General features: G+C 35.6%; 1 protein-coding gene across 2 annotated transcripts; it reads left to right on the top strand.

The window, feature by feature from the left end:
- The first annotated feature begins 3,302 nt into the window (after window positions 1–3,302).
- LOC104890966 (5'-3' exoribonuclease 4) lies at window positions 3,303–18,769 on the top strand. Of its 2 annotated transcripts, XM_010676587.4 has the most exons (22): window positions 3,303–3,957; window positions 4,201–4,303; window positions 4,401–4,477; window positions 4,573–4,764; window positions 4,931–5,050; window positions 5,157–5,219; window positions 5,311–5,448; window positions 5,556–5,720; window positions 5,932–6,009; window positions 8,951–9,037; window positions 10,386–10,475; window positions 11,305–11,400; window positions 13,633–13,703; window positions 13,883–14,011; window positions 14,107–14,183; window positions 14,272–14,312; window positions 14,452–14,526; window positions 16,141–16,292; window positions 16,391–16,495; window positions 16,583–16,658; window positions 16,947–17,029; window positions 17,735–18,769. In XM_010676587.4, exons 1-22 carry the CDS (start codon window positions 3,766–3,768, stop codon window positions 18,315–18,317), a joined length of 2,793 nt encoding a protein of 930 aa, XP_010674889.1. In that variant the 5' UTR covers window positions 3,303–3,765; the 3' UTR covers window positions 18,318–18,769. The 2 variants fall into 2 exon arrangements, with proteins under 2 accessions (XP_010674889.1, XP_010674890.1); XM_010676588.4 differs by lacking the exons at window positions 3,303–3,957; window positions 4,201–4,303 and having other exon boundaries at window positions 4,580–4,764.
- Window positions 18,770–20,747: the final 1,978 nt, after the last annotated feature.

Raw genomic sequence — 20,747 nt, 5'->3', positions numbered from 1 at the left:
AGGAACTAACAAATAAAAGGAACTAGACTTAGGTTGAAGCATTACAACGGTACATTGATGGCAGTTGAGAAGATAATGCCTAGTTTATAGGTAACCGTTTTTATCTAAGGAAAAATATGATTTTATGGAAAATCTTTTTAAGGAAAAGATTTTATTTTTCAAAAGATAATAAAAATGTTATTCGGTTTTTTACGGAATTTATTTTAAAGATAATATTTTTATTAAAATAATTTAATTTCAGATATAATATTTAATATATTTTAAATTAAATCTGATTTTCGAGTAGTGCTCAAAGTAGTTACTATAATCAAGAAGCAGTAACTAAAAACACTCCCACGTCTAACAGTGATCATGGGATCATGAGATGTTTTGAGGAACGTGTTCCTTGGGGTAAGGAACATCATGGGATAATGGTTTTTCACAAATGCATGATTTAATTCCCACGTTCTACATTACTGTCACTATAAATAATAATGTCTAAGTAAGTTCCAAATTGTGTCTGACTAAGTGTTTTAGTGAGTTTAACTAATTAAAGTGTCAGTGCCTTCATTCTCTTATAATAGTCATTTGTTCTTTGCTTTCTTACTCTAATTCCACTAAGCTTATTTCGATCTATTGTATTTTGGTTTTTGGGGTAAGGGGACTTTGAGTGAAGTTCTGTAAGAGGGAAGCTTTGAGTTAAGCTAGAAAGAGTGAGAAAACTTCGAGTGAAGTTGAGAGGAACTGCTGTTAAGGGAACAGTGGCTCATGAACTTGAGTTTAGGAACTCAAGGTGTGTCTCGTAAGTAGAATTAGGTTGTAACAGAGTTGTTTGGCCTAATTAGTGAAAGAGTTGAGTTTAAAATCCCTACTGGTCGAGGTTGTTTCTTCTTGTTGGGCCCAAGAAGTTTTTCCTCGTAAAAAACCCTTGTGTTCCTTTAGCTTGTTTATTTGTTTAAGTTTGAATTTCCGCAAAAAGTTACTTTTATTTCTACACATACAATTCACCCCCCTCTTGTAGTGTTCATAGTGAAATAACATTCTAATTATATCTCAGTATCTAAAAAAGATTCTTCGTCATGTAAATAAGTTACATTACCCTAGTGGTAGCTTTCTGCTTGATTCTACTTTCATATCTTTTTCCCATATCCTGGTTAAATTATCCATATTCATATATCATCTAATAATCACAATTTAAATATGTGTCACATTATAGAAGATACTCCATCTGTTCTCAAATAATTGTCTTGTTAGGTTTAGACACACATATTTAAAGCAACATAAAAATTCCATCTTCATAATGATTAACTTTGTTTTATTAATAAGTAATTACTTTGACTAAATCATCTAATAACATGATTATAATAAACTCACTAAGAATATTTTCACTAAATCAATCTTTTCCATATTGTAGTCGGGTGAATTTTATAGTCATCTGTCTCACTTCACTCCATGTATTATGTGGCTCTTCTAAGAAAGTCTTCATAATTTTAAATTTTGAAAGTGTAGATAAGGTATTATATTTGAGGGTTGAAGACGGGATTGCTTTAGTGGAGATGATGATATTTACCATAGAGATGTTGGTTTGTGAGTACAAATGAAAGAATATAAAAAACTCATACTTAGTGATCACTTTGAAGGTGAAATCACTCAATAATGACATTTGAACTTTATTGATAAAATAAATATCGTATGCTCTCACAAAATTTCTAACATGAGTTAACGCTTATCCATTTAAGTTATGCATGGTGAATGTCTGAATTGATCTTAGCCACTATAGCTAGTCGTTTTCCCTCCTAGTAGTTGGAGGAGTCCATATGCTTGTTGAATTTATTTCTTTGTATCATCACCTTTTTCAAAATCTCCGCATTGCCTACGTGATTTATAATGTTCTTAATAGTACCTCTATCGTTTTCTCTTAAATAATTAATCCTATTAGTGTGATATTTCAATCTACACGTGCTTAAATTATTTTTTATATTTGAAATTAATTCAATTAGTTAATTTCAGGGAATATTTTTAGTACACCTGGGTGTACCATGCTCATGGTACACCCAAGACTATTTTTTCCAAATGAGCAAAATGAGCAAATGAGCAAAATAAACAAAATGAGCAACTAAGCAAAATGAGCAAATGAGCAAGCATTTCTACTCATCTAAGAAAATGAGCAAACTTTGAATAAGCAAACATTACTCATTTAAGAAAATGAGCAAACTTGAATAAGCACAAATTAGGTAAATAAGCACTGCTCCACACCACCACACCATGAACAAACTACTTTCTCTCTCCTCCTCCATATCTCAACCACTCCGGCGACCGTATAACAAAAAAAAACAATCATTAGCTTGCATAAACTGTAAAAATCAGAAACAAAAGATTTGAAAGTAAGGTAAACAAACCATAATCCTGGCTAATCTCTCTCCTTAACCCAGAAAAATCAAAATGGTGTGTTGAACTACAATGTTGAAGCAAGGAATCGGAAGAAATGAAGTTGAAATTTACAGAACAAACACTTGAATTGAGAATCTTCTTCATCGTTTTCCTCGTTTTCATCTGCATTCCAATCATCCCAACCTTCATCAGCTTCGAATTTTTGGTCATCTTCATCAATGGCAAAATCTGAATCTTCGAGATCTGGAAATGAAGACCAAAACCCCCAAAATGTTACGCCGAAGACGACGACGACGACGACGATGAAAACGACGGTATCGTCAGAAATGAGCAACAGCAAAAGCAGCGGCAGCATCGCCGGAAAAAATGGCAGTGAAAGCACACGGAAGATGAGAACACGCGGAAGAGGAAGAGGAGAGAGAGTGCGCGAAATTACGAACGTGCCCCTGAAGTTCCAATTAATCACGAAAATGCCCCTGGGTGTACCATGAGTGGACTCGTTAATTTCTTATTATCAATGGGAATATTTTTATTATGCTTCAACTTTCCTCCTTTATAATAAGAAGCTAGCTAATTAAATTAATTTAAAACTTCGAAACTAGATTGAACAAATAAACATCACTCTAACAAAATATATTTTTTAAAATTAGAGTTTGTCTTGTAAGGGACCGCCTATGTTTAAATTAAAATTAGACAATGGTAAATCCAATATTTATAACAAAATTAGCTCAATAATGACTAGGTTAATTTCTTTCGATGAGTAGTTTAATCCATTTACTGACTAGGTCTACTTTTATATTAAAATTAGACTGTCTCTTTTAATAATTTTTGTTAAAAATAATATCATGTGCATAATCAAGACACTTTTTAATGACAACTTTTTTTTCCCAAAAAGTTGTAATGACCACAATGCTCCTTTAAAGAATTTTACAAATTTATCTTATAAAATATAGAATCGTATTATATTTCAACAAACATTAGGAAAAAAAATCCCCAAAAGATTATATGTCATCATCAAATTTGGTTCAACATAGGTGATTAGAAGAAGTAAAACACCCCCTCAAAAAAAAAAAAAAGAATAAGTAAAACAGAATATCCAAACAAAGAAACCAAACCGAGCTTGTTAATCATACTTACACATATAGTTTAAGATAAGCACTCCAAACAAAAACATAGTAGATTTAGGATTACAACAACTATAAGTATCAACCCAGAAAAATTAATCCTTTATACTTCAACCTAAATTAGATTTCCCTCGTTCTTTTAGATCAACAAAAAAGAAAAGAAAAGAAGAAGAATAACCCAGAAAAAAAGAAAATCAAACCAAAAAAACCAAGTTCTTCTTCAATCAACTGTGCCCTACTTTAGATCTCAGCCGTCTGATCAATTACATCAATGGGTGTTCCGGCATTCTACAGATGGTTAGCTGATCGTTACCCATTAGCAATTTCCAACGTTGTTGAAGAGAAATCAATGGAGGGTGAACCAGTTGATATTTCAAATCCTAATCCCAATGGAATGGAGTTTGATAATTTATACTTGGATATGAATGGAATTATTCATCCTTGTTTTCATCCTGATGGAAAGGTAATTTCTTTCTCATTGTTGCTAGCAAGTTTTTTTTTTGGGAATTCTGAGTATTTTTGGTTGAAGTTTTCAGCTTTTTGTTATTGGGTATAACAAATTTTCTGGAAGATAACTTTCCATTTTTGAGCTGTTAGTTAATGGCTACATAGAGAGAGGTCTCCTAATTGCTTACTGTTGGGTGACTTCCCCTTCTTTTCCAGGCAAAAAGGGAAGTTTGCTGATATTTGTTTTCTAATATTGCAGCCTGCACCTGCAACTTATGATGATGTATTCAAAACAATTTTTGCTTACATTGATCATATAATTTCATTGGTTCGTCCAAGGAAGGTTCTCTACATGGCAATTGGTAAATTTGGTTTATCATATGTCCTCTTTTTTTTTTTTTTTAATGTCATGACTTATTGCAATGTGGAATCACTTATGTGTCATCCTGGAACTGATAGATGGAGTTGCACCAAGAGCTAAAATGAATCAGCAACGTTCAAGGCGCTTCAGAGCTGCAAAAGATGCTGCAGAGGCTGTAAATTCACTTTGTCTTTATTTGGTTGAGCCTTTTCTTACTTTTTGATGACAATTCTCAGAATCTTGATGCTGATGCTTATGATTTCATTATAGGAAGCAGAGGAGGAGAGACTGAGGAAAGATTTTGAGGCTGAAGGAAGAACTCTAGCCACTAAAGAAAGACGAGAAACAAGCGACTCAAATGTCATTACTCCTGGTACAGAATTTATGTATGTGCTCTCAGTGGCACTTCAGTATTATGTACAGAAGAGATTGAACAACCACGCTGGCTGGCGGAGGATGAAGGTTAGCTGTCATATAACTCCTGTGCTCTTTAGTCCCTTAAAGATCTGATCGGATGATTCCTTTATTGGAGTATTCCCTTCTTTATCTTTTCCCCATATACTTCTGGATTTCAGGAGAATTTCTTTCCATATTTATTTATGAGGCTGCATTGGGTGCTTATTTGAAGGTTATTCTATCTGATGCTAATGTACCCGGCGAAGGAGAACATAAAATCATGTCGTACATTCGGTTGCAAAGAGATCAGCCTGGTTTTGATCCTAATACTCGACATTGCCTGTATGGATTGGTGAGTTCTTTGTAGTTTATCTATGTATCCCTATATATTGACGTTCCATTTTTCCCCCCTGTGTTTACGTCTATATTGATGTCACTGTTTCACTTTCAATTTACAGGATGCTGATTTGATAATGTTGGCTTTGGCCACACATGAGGTGCACTTTTCAATTCTGAGAGAGGTTTGTTATGTTCTGCATTGTGCTTTTGAGATAATAATTTATATATCTTGTTTGTCTTTATCAGTTTCATAACTATTTTTCTTGCATTTAGGTTGTCACTCTGCCTTCACAGCAGGAGAAATGTTTTCTTTGTGGCCAAGGTGGTCATCTGGCAGCTGATTGTCGTGCTAAGCCTGATGAAAATGGAAAATTGGTAGATGATACCCCTGTTTACAAGAAAAAATATCAGGTTTTGTGCTTGATCTTCTGGGCGCTAGTGATTTTTGGTCAACTTGTTTGCAGACATGTTTGTCAACTCTTTAATTATTATATTACTTTTTTTGTGGATTCTTGCAGTTCCTCAACATATGGGTATTAAGAGAATATCTACAATATGACCTGGAGATTCCTGATGCACCTTTTCCTACAAATTTTGAACGGTTAATTGATGATTTTGTGTTCCTGTGTTTCTTTGTTGGCAATGACTTCCTTCCGCATATGCCTACATTAGAAATACGAGAGGTATGAAAAGTTATGTTTCCATATGTTTTGTGACTTTACTTTTCATGCCTTGTTAAAGGTTAATCTTGCTCTTAAATTATCTTCTTGTTTAGACTACAAAGTTCATAGTATTGCACCATCAATGTGGAGCTGTCCTCCTTTTCCCCAAATATTTTCTTATCGATCTGAATCTTCCTCAATATATGTGTGGCATGTTTTTTTTCTATTTCAGGGTGCTATAAACCTGTTGATGCATGTATACAGAAAAGAATTTGCAGCTACAGGTGGTTATCTGACTGATTCTGGTGAAGTAAGTTGTTTTTATCTAATTCAGACTTATTTTGTCAGTCTTGCTTTGTCATATTTTATTTTGTAGTTCCCATTAGAAATGGATGCAGGAACATACCATTTGTTTTAGAAGTAGAAAGTGAAAAGTTGGAAAATGGTTACAAAAAAGAACAGAGAAAGTAAGTGTTATAAAGATATAAAAGTCTGAATGATATGCCTTCTAGTGTTCTTATTTAGATAAAGCAAACAAAGAATGTGGGAAAGAATGAGAAGAAAGTTCATTACCTAACCTTTCTTCAGAAAAGTTGGAATACACAAAAAGGTAAATCACAAAAATCAAACTATAAAAACCTCGTCTTCCCTCGAAAAAGAATTTGTAGAACCTCCAATAAGAGATCCCAGAAAATTATGTCTCTTTCGCCTTCGAAGTTCCGAACTTCATATATTGTTTGTGGAGAGGACTTCAAAGAGTAGAAAGGGAAATTTGATGCATCCCTTCTCTACCAAAACCAAATGACCTTTTCCAAAGAAACTGTCATGTCACAATGTGAAAACAAATGATTTCCTCATTGGCAAGACATAAACACGTGAAGAAATCAAGTCTTGTGTTGTATGGTTCTAACACAAGTATTGAGCTTCCCCAAACTGGCAACCCAAAGGCAAAAGTTTTGAATAGTTTCAGATCCTTATTATTCCAAAGTAGAAAGGGGAAGGGATTGTGAATTTGGCCTTTTCTAAAAGGGGTTGGGACAGGTGCGAGAGATAAAAAATCTTAAGAGTCATCCGACCACACTCTTCTACGATGGGAGTGTGACTAAGAAACAAATTTAAGGATCCTTAACAAGTTAATTGGCTCCTATGAACTCCTAACTATGAAATATAGTAGGAAAATAGTCCGTCACCCAAAACTAAGAAAGAGGAGTAAGATTTGTAGCTAAAAATATCAAAGAGAGGGAAAAAGTATACTGGAAGGCTGCTCCCTGCCAAAAAATACTTCCAAATACCAACATGATCTCTGTTACCCTTCTTGTACTTGACCTAGTGAAAGAAGAGTTAAAATTTGTGTTGAGCGACCTTTAAGGACTAGTATGACGACCTGTGACCTTGTTGGCATATCCCAATCATTTGATTATCTGATAATGCAAGTGGGATTCCACCATTTCCCTTCCAAAATGAAAACCCATGTGAGGAACCCACGTCTTTGTTCCTTAACAACTGCCTACTGAAGACATCAATCTCCAAAGAGAACACAAAAGCAGAAAGAGGATTGCCTAACTCAAGGCTCAAACCACGAGTAGCCAAACCACCTCCTTGGCTGTCCATTAACTAACTCTGAAAAAAAGAACGTACTATTGATCCTACCTTTTAGGACCAAAACCATATTCTCCAATCTCCATCACCTTATCAAAAAAATATTTAGAAAATATCATGAGATTTATTAAAATCGTGCTGAAAATAACGCCATACTGCCTGCCTTGAGATTATCATCCACCACCTCGTTAGCTACCAGAGTAGCTTCCAGAATCTGTCTACCCCACTCACAAAGGCACTCTGGTCATCAGAAATCTTACGAGGTAAGACCAAATCCAAATGGTTTGAAAGAACCTTAAGCAAAATTTATGAAAATTTGCAACCAGGCAAATAGGTCTGAAATCTGAATGTTTGCCGGAAATTTTGATCTTCCTGGATAACGTTTTGGGATGTTTGTTTCGGGTTTTGTAATTTCCCCTGCCAAAAGAATTCTTTTGACTGCGAGTCCCAAATATTACAGTGTCCCAGGAGCCTGTATCCACGATCGGAACTTATTCTAAAATAATGCACTTATGGCTGCTTTCTGATTGGCGTAACTCACTGATAGGATGCTAGCTGCTTCATTATAGAATAGAAATGTTAAATATTTGTGCTGCTTAGGAACTACACTACCTATATAAACAAACAAAAACAAGACGAAACTTTTCATTGCTGTTTATAGAATATATATTGTGTGTCATATAAAGTGTGGTTGCTACTTGCTACAGGGGACTAATATGCCTTTTATTACGTCTGACGACAATTATGGTTCATGTAGCACAGAAACAGGAACGGTGTAGTGCCTCCTTTAGAGCAAAGAAGGGAAAGTAGAAAACGCTAAATTATGACCAAAGAATATGTTTTAATAAATTCTTATAGTTTATTGTGTCAAAACAATATACAAAACAATCAAGTTTTCTATCTAGAAAATAATCCTCAGTGCTTAGAGAAGATAGGGGGTTAGCTGATAGAAAAAGTAGTTAAATACTTTTACAAGTCTACATCCAAGTGTAGGCCCTGGGGTCTATATAGTTCCTTGTTTTAACTAGTGAAGCTTCCACACCAAAGCCCAATGTGATAAGAGTCAAACACTTGTATTGGCTAGGTGAAGCATTTCTAGAGAGGCACAGGGGAGACGCAAAAAGGCGGATAACAATCTTTGTTACACTCTTTTTTTTAAAGAAAATATGATGCTAGGAGTACCAACTATGACTGAACAATTTTTAAAGTTCCAACTATCAATTAAGCAATGGCGGTCCCAACTTTGACGGGTATTTTTTTCGGTGGTCCCAGCAGGTTACTAGGTGCTAGGATAAATGGGAGGAATTTTTTGTGAACAGCCACCGGAGATGGGATGAGCAGAGATAGCTCCTAGATAAGGCTGGAGAAAATGAGAGAGAGAGAGAGGGTGGGAGAGTGGGGGGAGAGGGGGGGGGGGGGGGGGGAGGAGAGAGGGTCTTCAGCATAATTGCTACCCAATATGGGCTTGGGTCCTCTTGAATATGACTGTCCTATTTCTCATTATATGGCAATATTAATCCTTTCTCCATGATGCTAAATATTCCCCATGTGTTGTATGAAATGTTTTAATTCTTACTCTTCAATGAATAAAGCACCATAGAAGTCTCTTTCTATTCTTGATAGGCGTTAATGGTAGTAATTTTGGTACTCAGGTCTTTCTAGATAAAGTGGAACATTTTGTTCAATCAGTTGCTGTTCATGAAGAACAAATCTTCCAGAAACGGGTTCGCATGCAGCAGGTTCCCATTACTCTGCTTCCTTTCTCATCCAATGTATTTGCTATGCTTTAGTTTATACGTTATTGACAATGCAGACTCAGTGGACTGAGTTCTGCTCATGTTTGTAGTTTTACTCACGTATGCTTTATGTGTGTGTACACACCCTCCCATCTGTTGTATGCATGTAAAAATTGTTACTTCAAACACGATCTCCTCCCCCCCCCCCCACCCCAACAGAAGACAAGTTGTAAACACTATATGCTCGCTGCTTAAGTATTTTCTATTTTTTAAATCGTGCTTTCCCGAGGGCTTATTTCTTTTTTGCTAGAATGTACACTCTTTTCCTCCATTCTTTCCTAGTATTTCTTGTGATAAGTACAATCTCTTGTCCATACTTGGTGTCTGATTTTTTAAATGATAGCCGAAATTACATTAGGTCGGAAGGGTTTTTATGTTTCATTTTCTCTAATCTGATTGCCATGGCAATAGTTTTCAGATATATTCTGTATTGGTGCTAGTGGCTTCTGGAGATGTTATGTTTTATGATTGCTAAAGTTGATTGATGAGAAGCACCAAACAGGACTCTTTTTTGTTCTAATTTGTTTGCCATGTCAATAGCTACCTGATATATGCTGTTTCATAGTAGTGCTGAAAGTATATCAGCAGTATTGGCTGCTGGAGGTGTTATGTGTTATGATTGCTAATATTGGTTGATTAGAAGCACTAAACTGAAGCATTTCAAGTGGCTCGCTAAATGTTAGTGCTGTTGAGTAAGGCTGCCAAGTCTTGTTTAGTAATTCTATATTTGTAATTCTGGTGACCTGAATTTAGGGATTGAATCTTGGTTGCATCATGGCATCACGACTGGGTTATATAGGTTTTTTAGCTTTTCACAACCATTGCTACAACTGCAAACTAAAACACTGCTTGCAAAGTCTTTTTTGTCGAGTCAACCTCCCATGCGGCTTTATATAATAATCAACATCCATCTAATGGTACCTATCAATTCTCTGTTTCATGTGCTCTGCTCTGTTATATAATTAGATGGAAGGTGGTAGGTTGGATAGCTCATGTCCTTTAAAGAAATGGATTTTTTTTTTCTCCTCAACTTCTTGACACATAAAATTTTGGCCAGACAATGTTTGCATTACCTAATTGCTAACTTTCTAAAGAAATAACAATGAGTTACCCAAGTTGATCCCATGAAGGGTCAAAATTCATAAGTTGGTTGCTATGATGATCCCATGTTTCATGCAAACATTTGGCTAATCTTAATTTAAAAAAGGACTATGCAATTGCATGTTTGAATATACTTGATTTAATAAGATTTTAATTTTTAATGGGTTCGTAAATGTCCTTTGATTTATAGATGTATGAGAACAATGAGGAGATGAAGAACAAGGCAAAACGAGAATCAAGAGAACCTTTTGAAGAGCCACAGCCTCCAGCGGAAGACAAGGTGAGGCTTGATCATTTGACCATCTTTGAAGAGCTACAACTATTTAAGTCTTTGCAAATTATTGCACCGAATGTAACGAGATGTCTGATCTATGACATGTAACCGGAAATCACTACTATCTTTGGCAACTGAATCTATGCTTGTTTAGCTAAAATGGCTTAATATGGCTGATTCTACTGGCCAATTGATCTGATTTTAGAGAGTTGATATTTTTCTGCTTTGATTTTGAGTTAGAGGCTTTGTAGCGCTTCCATTTCTTTGCTTCTACTTGGAGAGGTCACAAATTTGGTTCTAGCTTCATGCCTTTGGTCAATCTATTTAAATATTTTTCATCATTGTGAAGAACAATCTGAGTTTTGATGCTTTTGCTCTTGGTACTGTTATTTTCTGGGTTGAACAATGTGTTGTTCCTGGACCCTAGCCGATCATTGTGTTTAATAAGAATTTGTTAAGAGGCAAAAGATCAAAAAAAATGGAAGTTAAACAGAAGGATATATTTGCGTAATGTTGCTTCATTTTTTCTTATTATTGCTCTCATTGGACTTTTTTTCTTTGTTTTTGCTGTAACTGTTTTCATTTTCAATTATTCTGTGATAATTTATAGTTAGAAGTTAGAACACTGATATACATTTAGAAAAAAAAGTAGGGATATTGAATCAGATCAGATGTGTCACATTTGCAATTATGCTTTTCTGAATATTGGAAAGTGTATTGCTGCTTGCGTACTATTCTAGTATTCTTTACCTGTTTCTTGCCGTGCTTATGAGTCTCAGTTCTCAAACTCTTTGGCACTCTCAAGTACATTAATGAATCAGTATTTTTTTTGCAGATCAAACTTGGGGAGCCTGGGTATAAAGAGAGGTATTATGCAGAGAAATTTGGTGCAACAACTCAGGATGAAATTGACAAAATTAGGAAAGATGTGGTCAGTACCATCAGTTTCAATGCTAAGCACTTATGCAAATTAATATGTATGAGCATTTTGCATCCTCCAACTTTTTGCCTGCATTTTGAATGGCTTCTCTTGTACTGCGTCTAGAGTTGCCTGGATGTTGTCATAAACGTTGTTTGGCAGACATTTCTCAAAAGTCTAAGCAGGGAACTTAACATGCAGTTGCTCCATGGAATTATGTCTTCCCTTTACAACATTCTGCAATATTACAAAAAGAGCTGTCTACTTGTTATATCCTACATGGTTTAAGTCAGTAGACCCCACTTTGAGGATCTTAGATGAAAATTGTTTCCATAAGAAAGGAAAGATATCTTTGTTTATTTGACTATTCTTGGGAAAGTTCAAGCATCTCCCTTTAGTTTCTTGTGCTCAGATGTTTCAATTTAGTTAGCCTTTTTTTACATGATTGATTCCAGAAGGAAAAAAATGATGGCTGTTCAATTTTTAGGACATTGTGTTTAGACACCTTTCTTGGCAAAGCTTGATCACCTCCCAATTGTTCCTTTGGCTTAGATGTTTCGACTTTTTGTTCTTTGCACCCTGGATTATAGAATCAGAGAACTGTTTATTATATCATAAGTTTACTTTTTTTTCCTTGAATATTTTGATTTATCTCATTATTTTCCTGGGACTTCTTCTCTATTTTGTTGTTGGGGGGGGGGGGGTGCTGGTCCGAAATGCTGTACTCAAATCTGAAACAAATGACACAGGTAATTGGTTAGGCATGTAGAAGAATCATGTAGTCTGTTCCCTTTCTTTTCTATCTTCTTTTCTGGGGCCGGGAGGAGGGGTATCATGCGGTCAAAGTTCTAGGTTGGGACTTGTAATCTTTGCTCTATCTGCTCATGGGAATCTATGAGATGTTTCTCTCCTCATTGTTTCACTTTTTAATTTTTATGGGTAGCTTGTTGGATTTTGGCTTTGCTATCTTAGATATTTTTCTGGAGGAGAGACTTTTATTTAGTAACTCGCTTGTGGTTCCCCTTTTTCCCTCCTCTCCTTCATAGGACCTTAGTTTTAAAAAGCGCGCCCAAGGCGCTAGACCAGTTGAGGCGCAAAGCAAATCACCTTCTGAAACCCAGGGGATGCAGGTTACACCAGTCGAGTAGAGGCGCGTGCTTCATGCGCCTTTTGGGAGGTGTAAGGCGCGCCACCTTTGGTGGAGAAGCGCCGGGGAGAGGGGAGAGAGTAGTTTTTTAAAAATCAAAGAAAAAACAAAATTTCTTCGATTTTATACTTACCTTGGCTTTAATTTACTAATTTTGAGCAAAATGCCTTGTTAATTGCATTAAATGTCATCAAATTGAACCCAAATTAAAAATCCCTAATATGGGAGAAAAACCCTAATTCATGATTTGCTGGATATTGATGGACGCCAACTCGACGGAGGTGACAGAGGTCGCCTGCGAGCCATGTGCCATCGTATCTCCGGTGTCCTTCGCCTGCGAGCAGCCTTTTTAGTCCCTCTCTCTCCTTCCACTATCTGCTTCATTCTTTTCTTTTCCACTTCACGCTGTAAGAGTTTCCTTGTTTTTTATTTTACCTTTATGACTGAGATAGTCATAGCCATGTGTTCTTTTACCTTTTACATTTTACCTTTTCTTTTCTTCCTTATCCTCTCCTTTTCTTCTTCTGCTGCTTCTTAGCCTATGGCCAGAATTTTTTTTTCAACAAGTAGCTTTATTTAATGATATACTAAATATAGGTAATCATACAATTTTCAGTAGCTAATCAATATTAGGCAGTAGCTTATATATTTTTTAATTATTATGTTGTTTTGAGTATAAATATAGAGCCTCACCTGTGGGATGTGTGTGCCTTCGCAAATTGCGCCTCCCTTTCGCCTCACGCTTTGTGCCTCGGTGCACCATGCGCCTTTTAAACTAAGCATAGGACAAGCTCTCTCATACAGTTGGTCTTACTATCCAGCATTAGGTGGTACTATTGTTGGTTTTGTCTTCCTTGCCTCATGTATTTATTTAGAAGGAAGGAGTTCGACGAACTGACCTGATATGTTTTGCTGACACATTATGTATCCAGCTTACTATACTCTGGTTGCATGTCCAGCATTTGGATTCAACCAGATAGAGGCTTTAATTTTCCTTTTTGAATCATGTATTAAATACTTGACTAGATGAAATTACAGGTTTGCAAACTTTGCTTTTACCTGATGGGTCCTTGACTCGAGATCTAATCTATATGCAGGTCTTGAAGTACATAGAAGGTTTATGTTGGGTTTGCCGTTACTACTACCAAGGTGTTTGCTCATGGCAGTGGTAATTTAGTTGCTACTCCACACAAGTTTACAATTGAACATACTTTGAGTTTACTTCGAATAATCTGTCTGTATAAACTGTCTTCTCCACATAAAGCAAATTCCTATTGGTATGGATGTTCTGGGTCGTTCCCGATTTGTTTGTCATGCTTTCTAATGTATTTGTTGTTTTCTATGAAGGTTCTATCCGTACCATTATGCTCCGTTTGCCTCTGATCTGAAAGATTTAGTTGATTTGGAAATCACCTTTTTCTTGGGAGAGCCATTTAAGCCTTTTGATCAACTCTTGGGAACTCTACCAGCTGCAAGGTTTTGATTGCTCATATTTTGAGTTACCAGCTTGTCTCTGTGACATATGTGTTTGACCGATAATATATGTATATATTTTTTTTGTTTTGGTACAGTTCCGATGCTTTGCCACAGATGTACAGGAACTTGATGACAGACCCATCATCACCTCTGGTTGATTTTTATCCGTCTGGTAATGTTATTTTATCTCCTTGTAGAGTTGTAGTTGTAGACTAGCCATATTTTTCAGTCACGATCTCATATCAGTTTCATGTTGTCAGATTTTGATATCGATATGAATGGTAAACGCTTCGCTTGGCAGGTATATTTTAGGTCCATCAGAACCACCCTTTTTGTCTTTTCTCCCTCCCATGCTAAACTGATGAATTTAATAATTTATCTTTTGTGATCTTTTCCCATTTCATTTATTCTTCTCCCTTTCCCTTCAAATTCTTGGACAGGGTGTGGCAAAGTTACCATTCATCGATGAAAAGAAATTGCTTGCTGAAACTAATAAACTTCAAGAAACTTTGACGGTTAGTTCCAGGATCCCCTCATTTCTCGTCTTCTCTGAAATGTTCAGATTGTCTTTGTCTGCTGCAAGTTCTTAGTCATCACTTTGCTAAAAACAAAAAAGTCTCAAATACTATCAGTCAGCTCTTTGAGTTTTGGCTCTTGAGCATTGATGGTATTTGAGCCAAATTGGTCAGAATGAAGTAGTGAACAGTCTGAGTTGCATTATTCGTTATACAATTGTTCCAATTCTCTAGAGTAGGGGTGTGCCATCTTCCAATTTTGTGTGCTTGAAAATCAGCTGAATCTTTAGGGAGGAGGTTTCTCTTATAAAAATTTGAGTCCCTCCCTTTCCTCCCGTCCCTCCCTTTTTAGGGAGGCTGTATAACTGGAGCTTAGTGCTCAGTGGCTCTTGACTTTTCTTGAATCTGTATATACTAACTGGATAAAAAGTCTTATGATAGCTTAAGAAAGGAGAACATGATTGTTTTGCCACGACCCTCCTTATGGATGACATCCCCTTGGTGTATTTTCTGATTTTCTTTTTGCAACTCTAATATATTTAAATGAAGTTAAAAGAAATTGAGAGATTGGGGAATTGCTGAAAACTCAATAATTCTCATTAAAATTCATAGCACAAAACCACGAGCAAAGCATAACATCAGGGTCCTAATCATAAGCTGAAGACTGACGTGGAAAATTTGAAAACCTGAAACATAATCTATCACAATGAATTTGGTCTTACCTTTGTCTTCATTCCAAGTTTCATGGCTTAGCCTCTTTCGCTGCTAACAGATTACCATCCTTTGGCTGTGTTTGGCAAAATGTCTAGGTAATTCCCCACTATAAGGTGTGTTTGTAGTAAAGATAAGCGAATGGAAACGCTGTCTTAATCTTTAGCTTCTCTAGAGAAGCTTAAAATAGCTTTTCAGCTTGCTTGTGATTTCTGGAAATGGCTAGTGACTTATCATTGAATCCAGCTGTGTTAAGTACTCTCTAATCTCTTTTTCCGAGATTAACTCATCTTTTGATTGTTATGACTTTTGACACTGATCTTCTCAATGGACCCAATGCACAGTGCATTGCATTTGGATAGGGATTTTGAACTCTCAGAGACCTTTTAAATGATGTTGGGTCTAGTAGAAATCATTTCGGTGCCCCTAGTCCATGGTTTAAAGGATTTAAAGGAGAAACAAGGTGTTTTTGGAATACACCTTTCATCAAAATGGGATTACTATAAGGTGTAAAAGCGCTTTCTAAAGGCCTGGTTTGCAACGCATCCAGTTTTACCCCAACAGGGATTTTTAATGAGAGAATTGAAAAATCTCTGTTTAAGTGATAATTTGTTTTGAATTGCCCAATACAAGTAGTATTAATTCTTTCCCGTTTCACTAAAACTTCTATGATGGTCACTAATTTTAATCATGAAACTCTAGCAGCACCATCATCTCTTGGTTTTCTTTTTGTTTGTATGCGATATGCCTTTGATTATAGATTTATATGATACCTGAGCCCAGAATCTTGATGACTGCTTAATTGGTGAAACTATTTTCTCTTGAAATTACTGTGATGTATCAATGATCGTATTATGCATTTCTGCTTTGCTTTTCACTATATAAGACCTATGCACTCTGCAGGTAGAAGAGCAGCATCGGAATACTGTGATGTTTGATATGTTATATGTCCACCCTGCTCATCCTATGGGTTCTCAAATTGTTTCATATTACCATTTCTACTATCAGACGCCTCCTAACCAAAGATATGCTTGGCCAATTGACAGCTATGCTAGGTAGGTTCTTAATTTTTGACTTTTAACAGAAAATTAGATTTAACTTCAGTTGTTCATGGGATTTTTATGTCCCGTCTTTTTCTTTTCACCTTATGCAGTGTTGGGATGAATGGTTATTTATGGTTATCTGAGAGGAATGGATGGAGGCAAGTGGTCCCTTCCCCAGTATATGGGCTACCAGATATTACGAACAATCTAGCTTTGTAAGTGGTGTCTGCTGCTGGTGTGTTGCTGAGTCTTGTTTTTTTTATGTGCTTATATTAAGAGGAACATTACCATTTGTTCTGCAGGAATGTAACATACTTGAATCCCCTGCCTCATAAACACATTTCAGAGCCTCCAAAGGGTGTTAACATGCCAGCTAAGGTATGTAGATTCCTTTTATCTGAGACAATTACCAGGACATATATTACTACATCGTCTGCTCACTGCTCAATGGGGAAGGTTACTTCATGTAATTTATGTTGTATTAATCTGAGATTGAACTAGCAATGCGCCAATGCCACAATAAATCCTGGATGATATTAGAGTGTAATGGTTAGACATTTTGCAGAGATCCAGTCTCTCCTCATATTCAGAGATACTAGCATTTGTTTCAAGAATTTTAAATTCATGTTTGGTTGGCTAACCTCCACTTCTCTTGCAATTGAGCAGGTGGTAAAATATACTGACGTGAAACCTTTCCCCGCATTATGGCATGAAGACAATGGCAATAGGCGTAATTTTGGACGTGGAAGGTACAACTTTATTTTCTCTCTTTAATCCTATGGTGTTCTTTATACCACTGACATAAATGGCTTATCATTAGAAGAATCTAGAAGATCTAAAATTTGTCAGTTTTACCCTTTCAGACATTTTTGCCTACATAAGCGCGACATAAATGGGGTTGAGTGGGTTGTTTTGAGTTGGACATTTATATCCCTAATTTTCTTCCTTGCATGACTTTTCACTTGATTGAATATAGTTGGTAATATGGTGGTTTGATTGTATTTGGATGGCTCAGATTGGATATGGTGTACAAGTAATTGATCCAGTAACTCTTTTATGAATTTCGTCAGATCTATAATAAAAGAGATATTTATGTCCTTATAAGTCATATGATCAATTGTTGCCTAGCAGTCCAATGCATGAACAAAGAAAATGATGGTATGTTTTTCAGCAAGGTCCTTTGGTCACCACAATTGTCTCATGTGTGATGCACAAACAATTACACGACCTGGACAGTCATTTCTGAAACGTATCATAAATGGAAATCGGTTGGAAAGATGTGTAATGCACAAACAATTACACGACCTGGACAGTCACTTCTGAAACGTATCATATATGGAAATTGGTTGGAAACATAATGGGTGATAGTTGTGCATAAACACTATTGCCACTTGTTCTTTTTTTCTTTCCTTTAATTTTTGGTTTCATTACTGCCTACTTAATCTATATGTCAGGCCTCAAGTACCAGGAACAATACGTGGGCCACAATTGGGGGAAGCTGCTCACCGCCTTCTCAAAAACACGTTGAATATTAAACATGCTGATTCATCTCCTGGATTATTGGAATATATGCCCCATCCAAATCATCCAGGAAACCCTTTGTTTAATAGGCCAAGGCCAGCTGGACCTTCGGGGTACGAAAGAGGTTACTATGATGATAGCAATTACTATAATGGGCAGCATCATATGCCCCGACCCATGTCAAATGGCCACAGGCCACCCTATGAGTCACGTGGAAGTAGACACAATGACCGCGATTTGGGAGCAGCTATGTCGAATTTGACACTAGGAGGGATTAGGAATAGACCACCAGCAATGATGAGATCAAGGAACCAAAATACTGGGCCAACACCCATGCCCAATCAACAAAACAGCTATGTCCAAAATGTTGGTCAGCTTCCATCACCGCCTATGAATTGGATTAATAGACCAGAAGCTGGAAATAACATGCATTTCCGGCAGCAGCAGATGTCATCGCAAAAGCAGCTCAGGCCATTGTACCAAGCTAAGACACAACGACCAACACAGCAAGAATAAATTTTAACTGCCAAAAAAGATACTGTTCAACAGGGTTCATGTGATTCATAATATTGCTGATCTGTACAGTAAAATATGTTCTAGATTGGTACAATTCTTAAGCTATTTCACAGCAAAGAAGAGGCACTTGCTGATGATTCAGGATTTGAAGGAGCAAATTTGTTGTTTATTATCGGAAGCTTGCGCATCTTCTGTTTTTAGTGTATTGATATGTTACCACCAAGGTCATTTTAGTGGGCTGCACATCTGTAAATTAGAACATCTTACAAGTTAGGAGTATGGTGATGGTAGACACTCGAGGTCTATGATAGTAACTTGTTTCAATTGTAATAGAAATCAGGTTAGTCACAGTACGAAATGTACAACAATTGCTAATATTTACAATTTACAATTTACAATTTTGCTGATACTAACAACTTTCTTTCCTCAATATATGATTTCAGAACTTGTTATTCTCCCGGTTTAGTCATTGAACTCCAGCTTTTATGAAATTTCATTTAGAAGTTTTTTTTGGTTCTATCATTTTGATTTAAGAGTTTCCATGGCTGTGAAATAGTGTTATTGTTGCTTGAATTAATTCGTTTATTCTGCATTTTTTTCTGATGATGCTGTTTTCAGTCAGTTCGTAGTGTTCAAAATGTCGTTTATTCTGCTTTGCACTGAGTTATTAGTAAATAAAAAGTGTTCCTTTTGTCCTTTTTTAGTTCCATTATTTCACAAGGTCAAACTCTGTAAATTTAGGGCATCTATCTTATTTGTTAATATATTCCTACCTCTGTTTCAAATTAATAGTTACACTTTGACATTTTACACTATTCACAAATTGCACTTTGACCCTCGTTTGTGATTTATACGTGAATAAAAACATAGTCATGTGAGATCTTGTTAGATTCGTATTAGTATGTATTTTATTAATATGTATATTTATAATTTTTACAAATACAAAACTAAAGATATATGTCCTCAAAGTTCTGCATTGACATGCGTGAAAAGTGTAAGTGTAACTATTAATTTGAAACAGAGGGAGTATTAGGTAAGATCTCATTAGTTTCATTTCGACATGTATCATTGAACTATTAACGTGTATCCAGATATATTGTATTTTTCGGGTTACAACTTATAAAATGGACTAGTGTGAGTTCACACCTTCTTTTGTTAATTGTTTGCCCGGAAGCACATGGTAAGAGAAATTCATTTAGAAGAAGGTTGCTAAATGTTGGATCTTAATGAAATGGTCAACCATTTGGCATTGACTTTCAATTTGTCTCCCATTTATGCTGTTAATTGTTATGCACTCAAGTTACACTCTCCTTCTGACGTGTTTGTATTGTTGTTAAGGTATAATTAACTCTCATTTTTCTAGATGGCTTTTGGGTTATGGTTAAGTAATTAGTTGTTGCACTGCGAAGTTCCTAGTCATTGTGTATAATTCGTTTATTATTTTTTAATGGAAATTAATTGAATTATATGTCCTATATCAACGCATACATTTAAATTACACGTAACGATCTCCAATATTTCATAATTTTCAATTAATAGTGACTATCGAGTTCATAATAAATTAATTTTTAAGTTATTCACTTTTCGCAAGATGGGTCACTCTTTTGAGTCAAAATGCTTGTCATTTTTAAACAAAGAATAATTATTTACCTTAAATGAGTCACTTGTATATAAGTAAAAGTGACCTATTTAGGACAAAAGGCTACTCATGTCTAAAGGACAACTTTTTGAATTAATTAAATCACTCTTATAAAAGTTTATATGTATATATTTAAGATAAATAGTTATCCGCTGCATAATATCATACAATGGATCGGTCCTTCAAATAGTTGATTTGACACGACAAAAGTTTGTAATATCATTTTTCAAGTCATAAAGACACGTTCCATTTTCATTCCTACTTATAATTGATTGAAATTAATTACAATATATTTTTCTCAAATTTCTCCTTCAAGTAATACTGTGTTTTTTATTTTGTAAAAGGCTAAGCATAAATTGAGCAATAGAAATTTTTATTATAATACAACAAAGTTGATTTGATATTTTGTTATCACTATTATTGTAAACGAAAACTTATGATAGGTAATATAACTTGTACCACGAGAATATCTTAATATATTACTCATTTATTTGATAGGTCAATTAATGTAGGAGTCCAATTTGTTTGTCAGCTTAAGAACCATAATTACTTCTATTACAATAAAAAAAAAATCAATATGAGCTTGTAGATTAGTTGGTTAGTGTATTTATATCTTAAAGGAGAGGTTGTGGGTTTGACTCTTAACACACACATTTTTATAATTTAATTGATCTTAGTTACTTGAGAGGGGGAGAACATGTGACAGTATGACATTTGTTTGCTTTGAGTTTTAGATATATAGAGAGATTAAGTTACCACAAAGCAATCTGTACAGTAATTCTCCTATGAAT

This window comes from Beta vulgaris, chromosome 4 (assembly GCF_026745355.1).
Source record: "Beta vulgaris subsp. vulgaris cultivar EL10 chromosome 4, EL10.2, whole genome shotgun sequence".
Taxonomy (NCBI): Eukaryota; Viridiplantae; Streptophyta; class Magnoliopsida; order Caryophyllales; family Amaranthaceae; genus Beta; species Beta vulgaris.
This window is presented reverse-complemented; position numbering and strand designations above follow the sequence as displayed.

Coding starts and splice junctions, on each gene's coding strand:
- LOC104890966 (XM_010676587.4), top strand. CDS start 3,766: ATGGGTGTTCCGGCATTCTACAGATGGTTAGCTGATCGTTACCCATTA. Junction 3,958..4,200: donor GTTTTCATCCTGATGGAAAG/GTAATTTCTTTC, acceptor CTAATATTGCAG/CCTGCACCTGCAACTTATGA. Junction 14,012..14,106: donor GGAACTCTACCAGCTGCAAG/GTTTTGATTGCT, acceptor GTTTTGGTACAG/TTCCGATGCTTTGCCACAGA.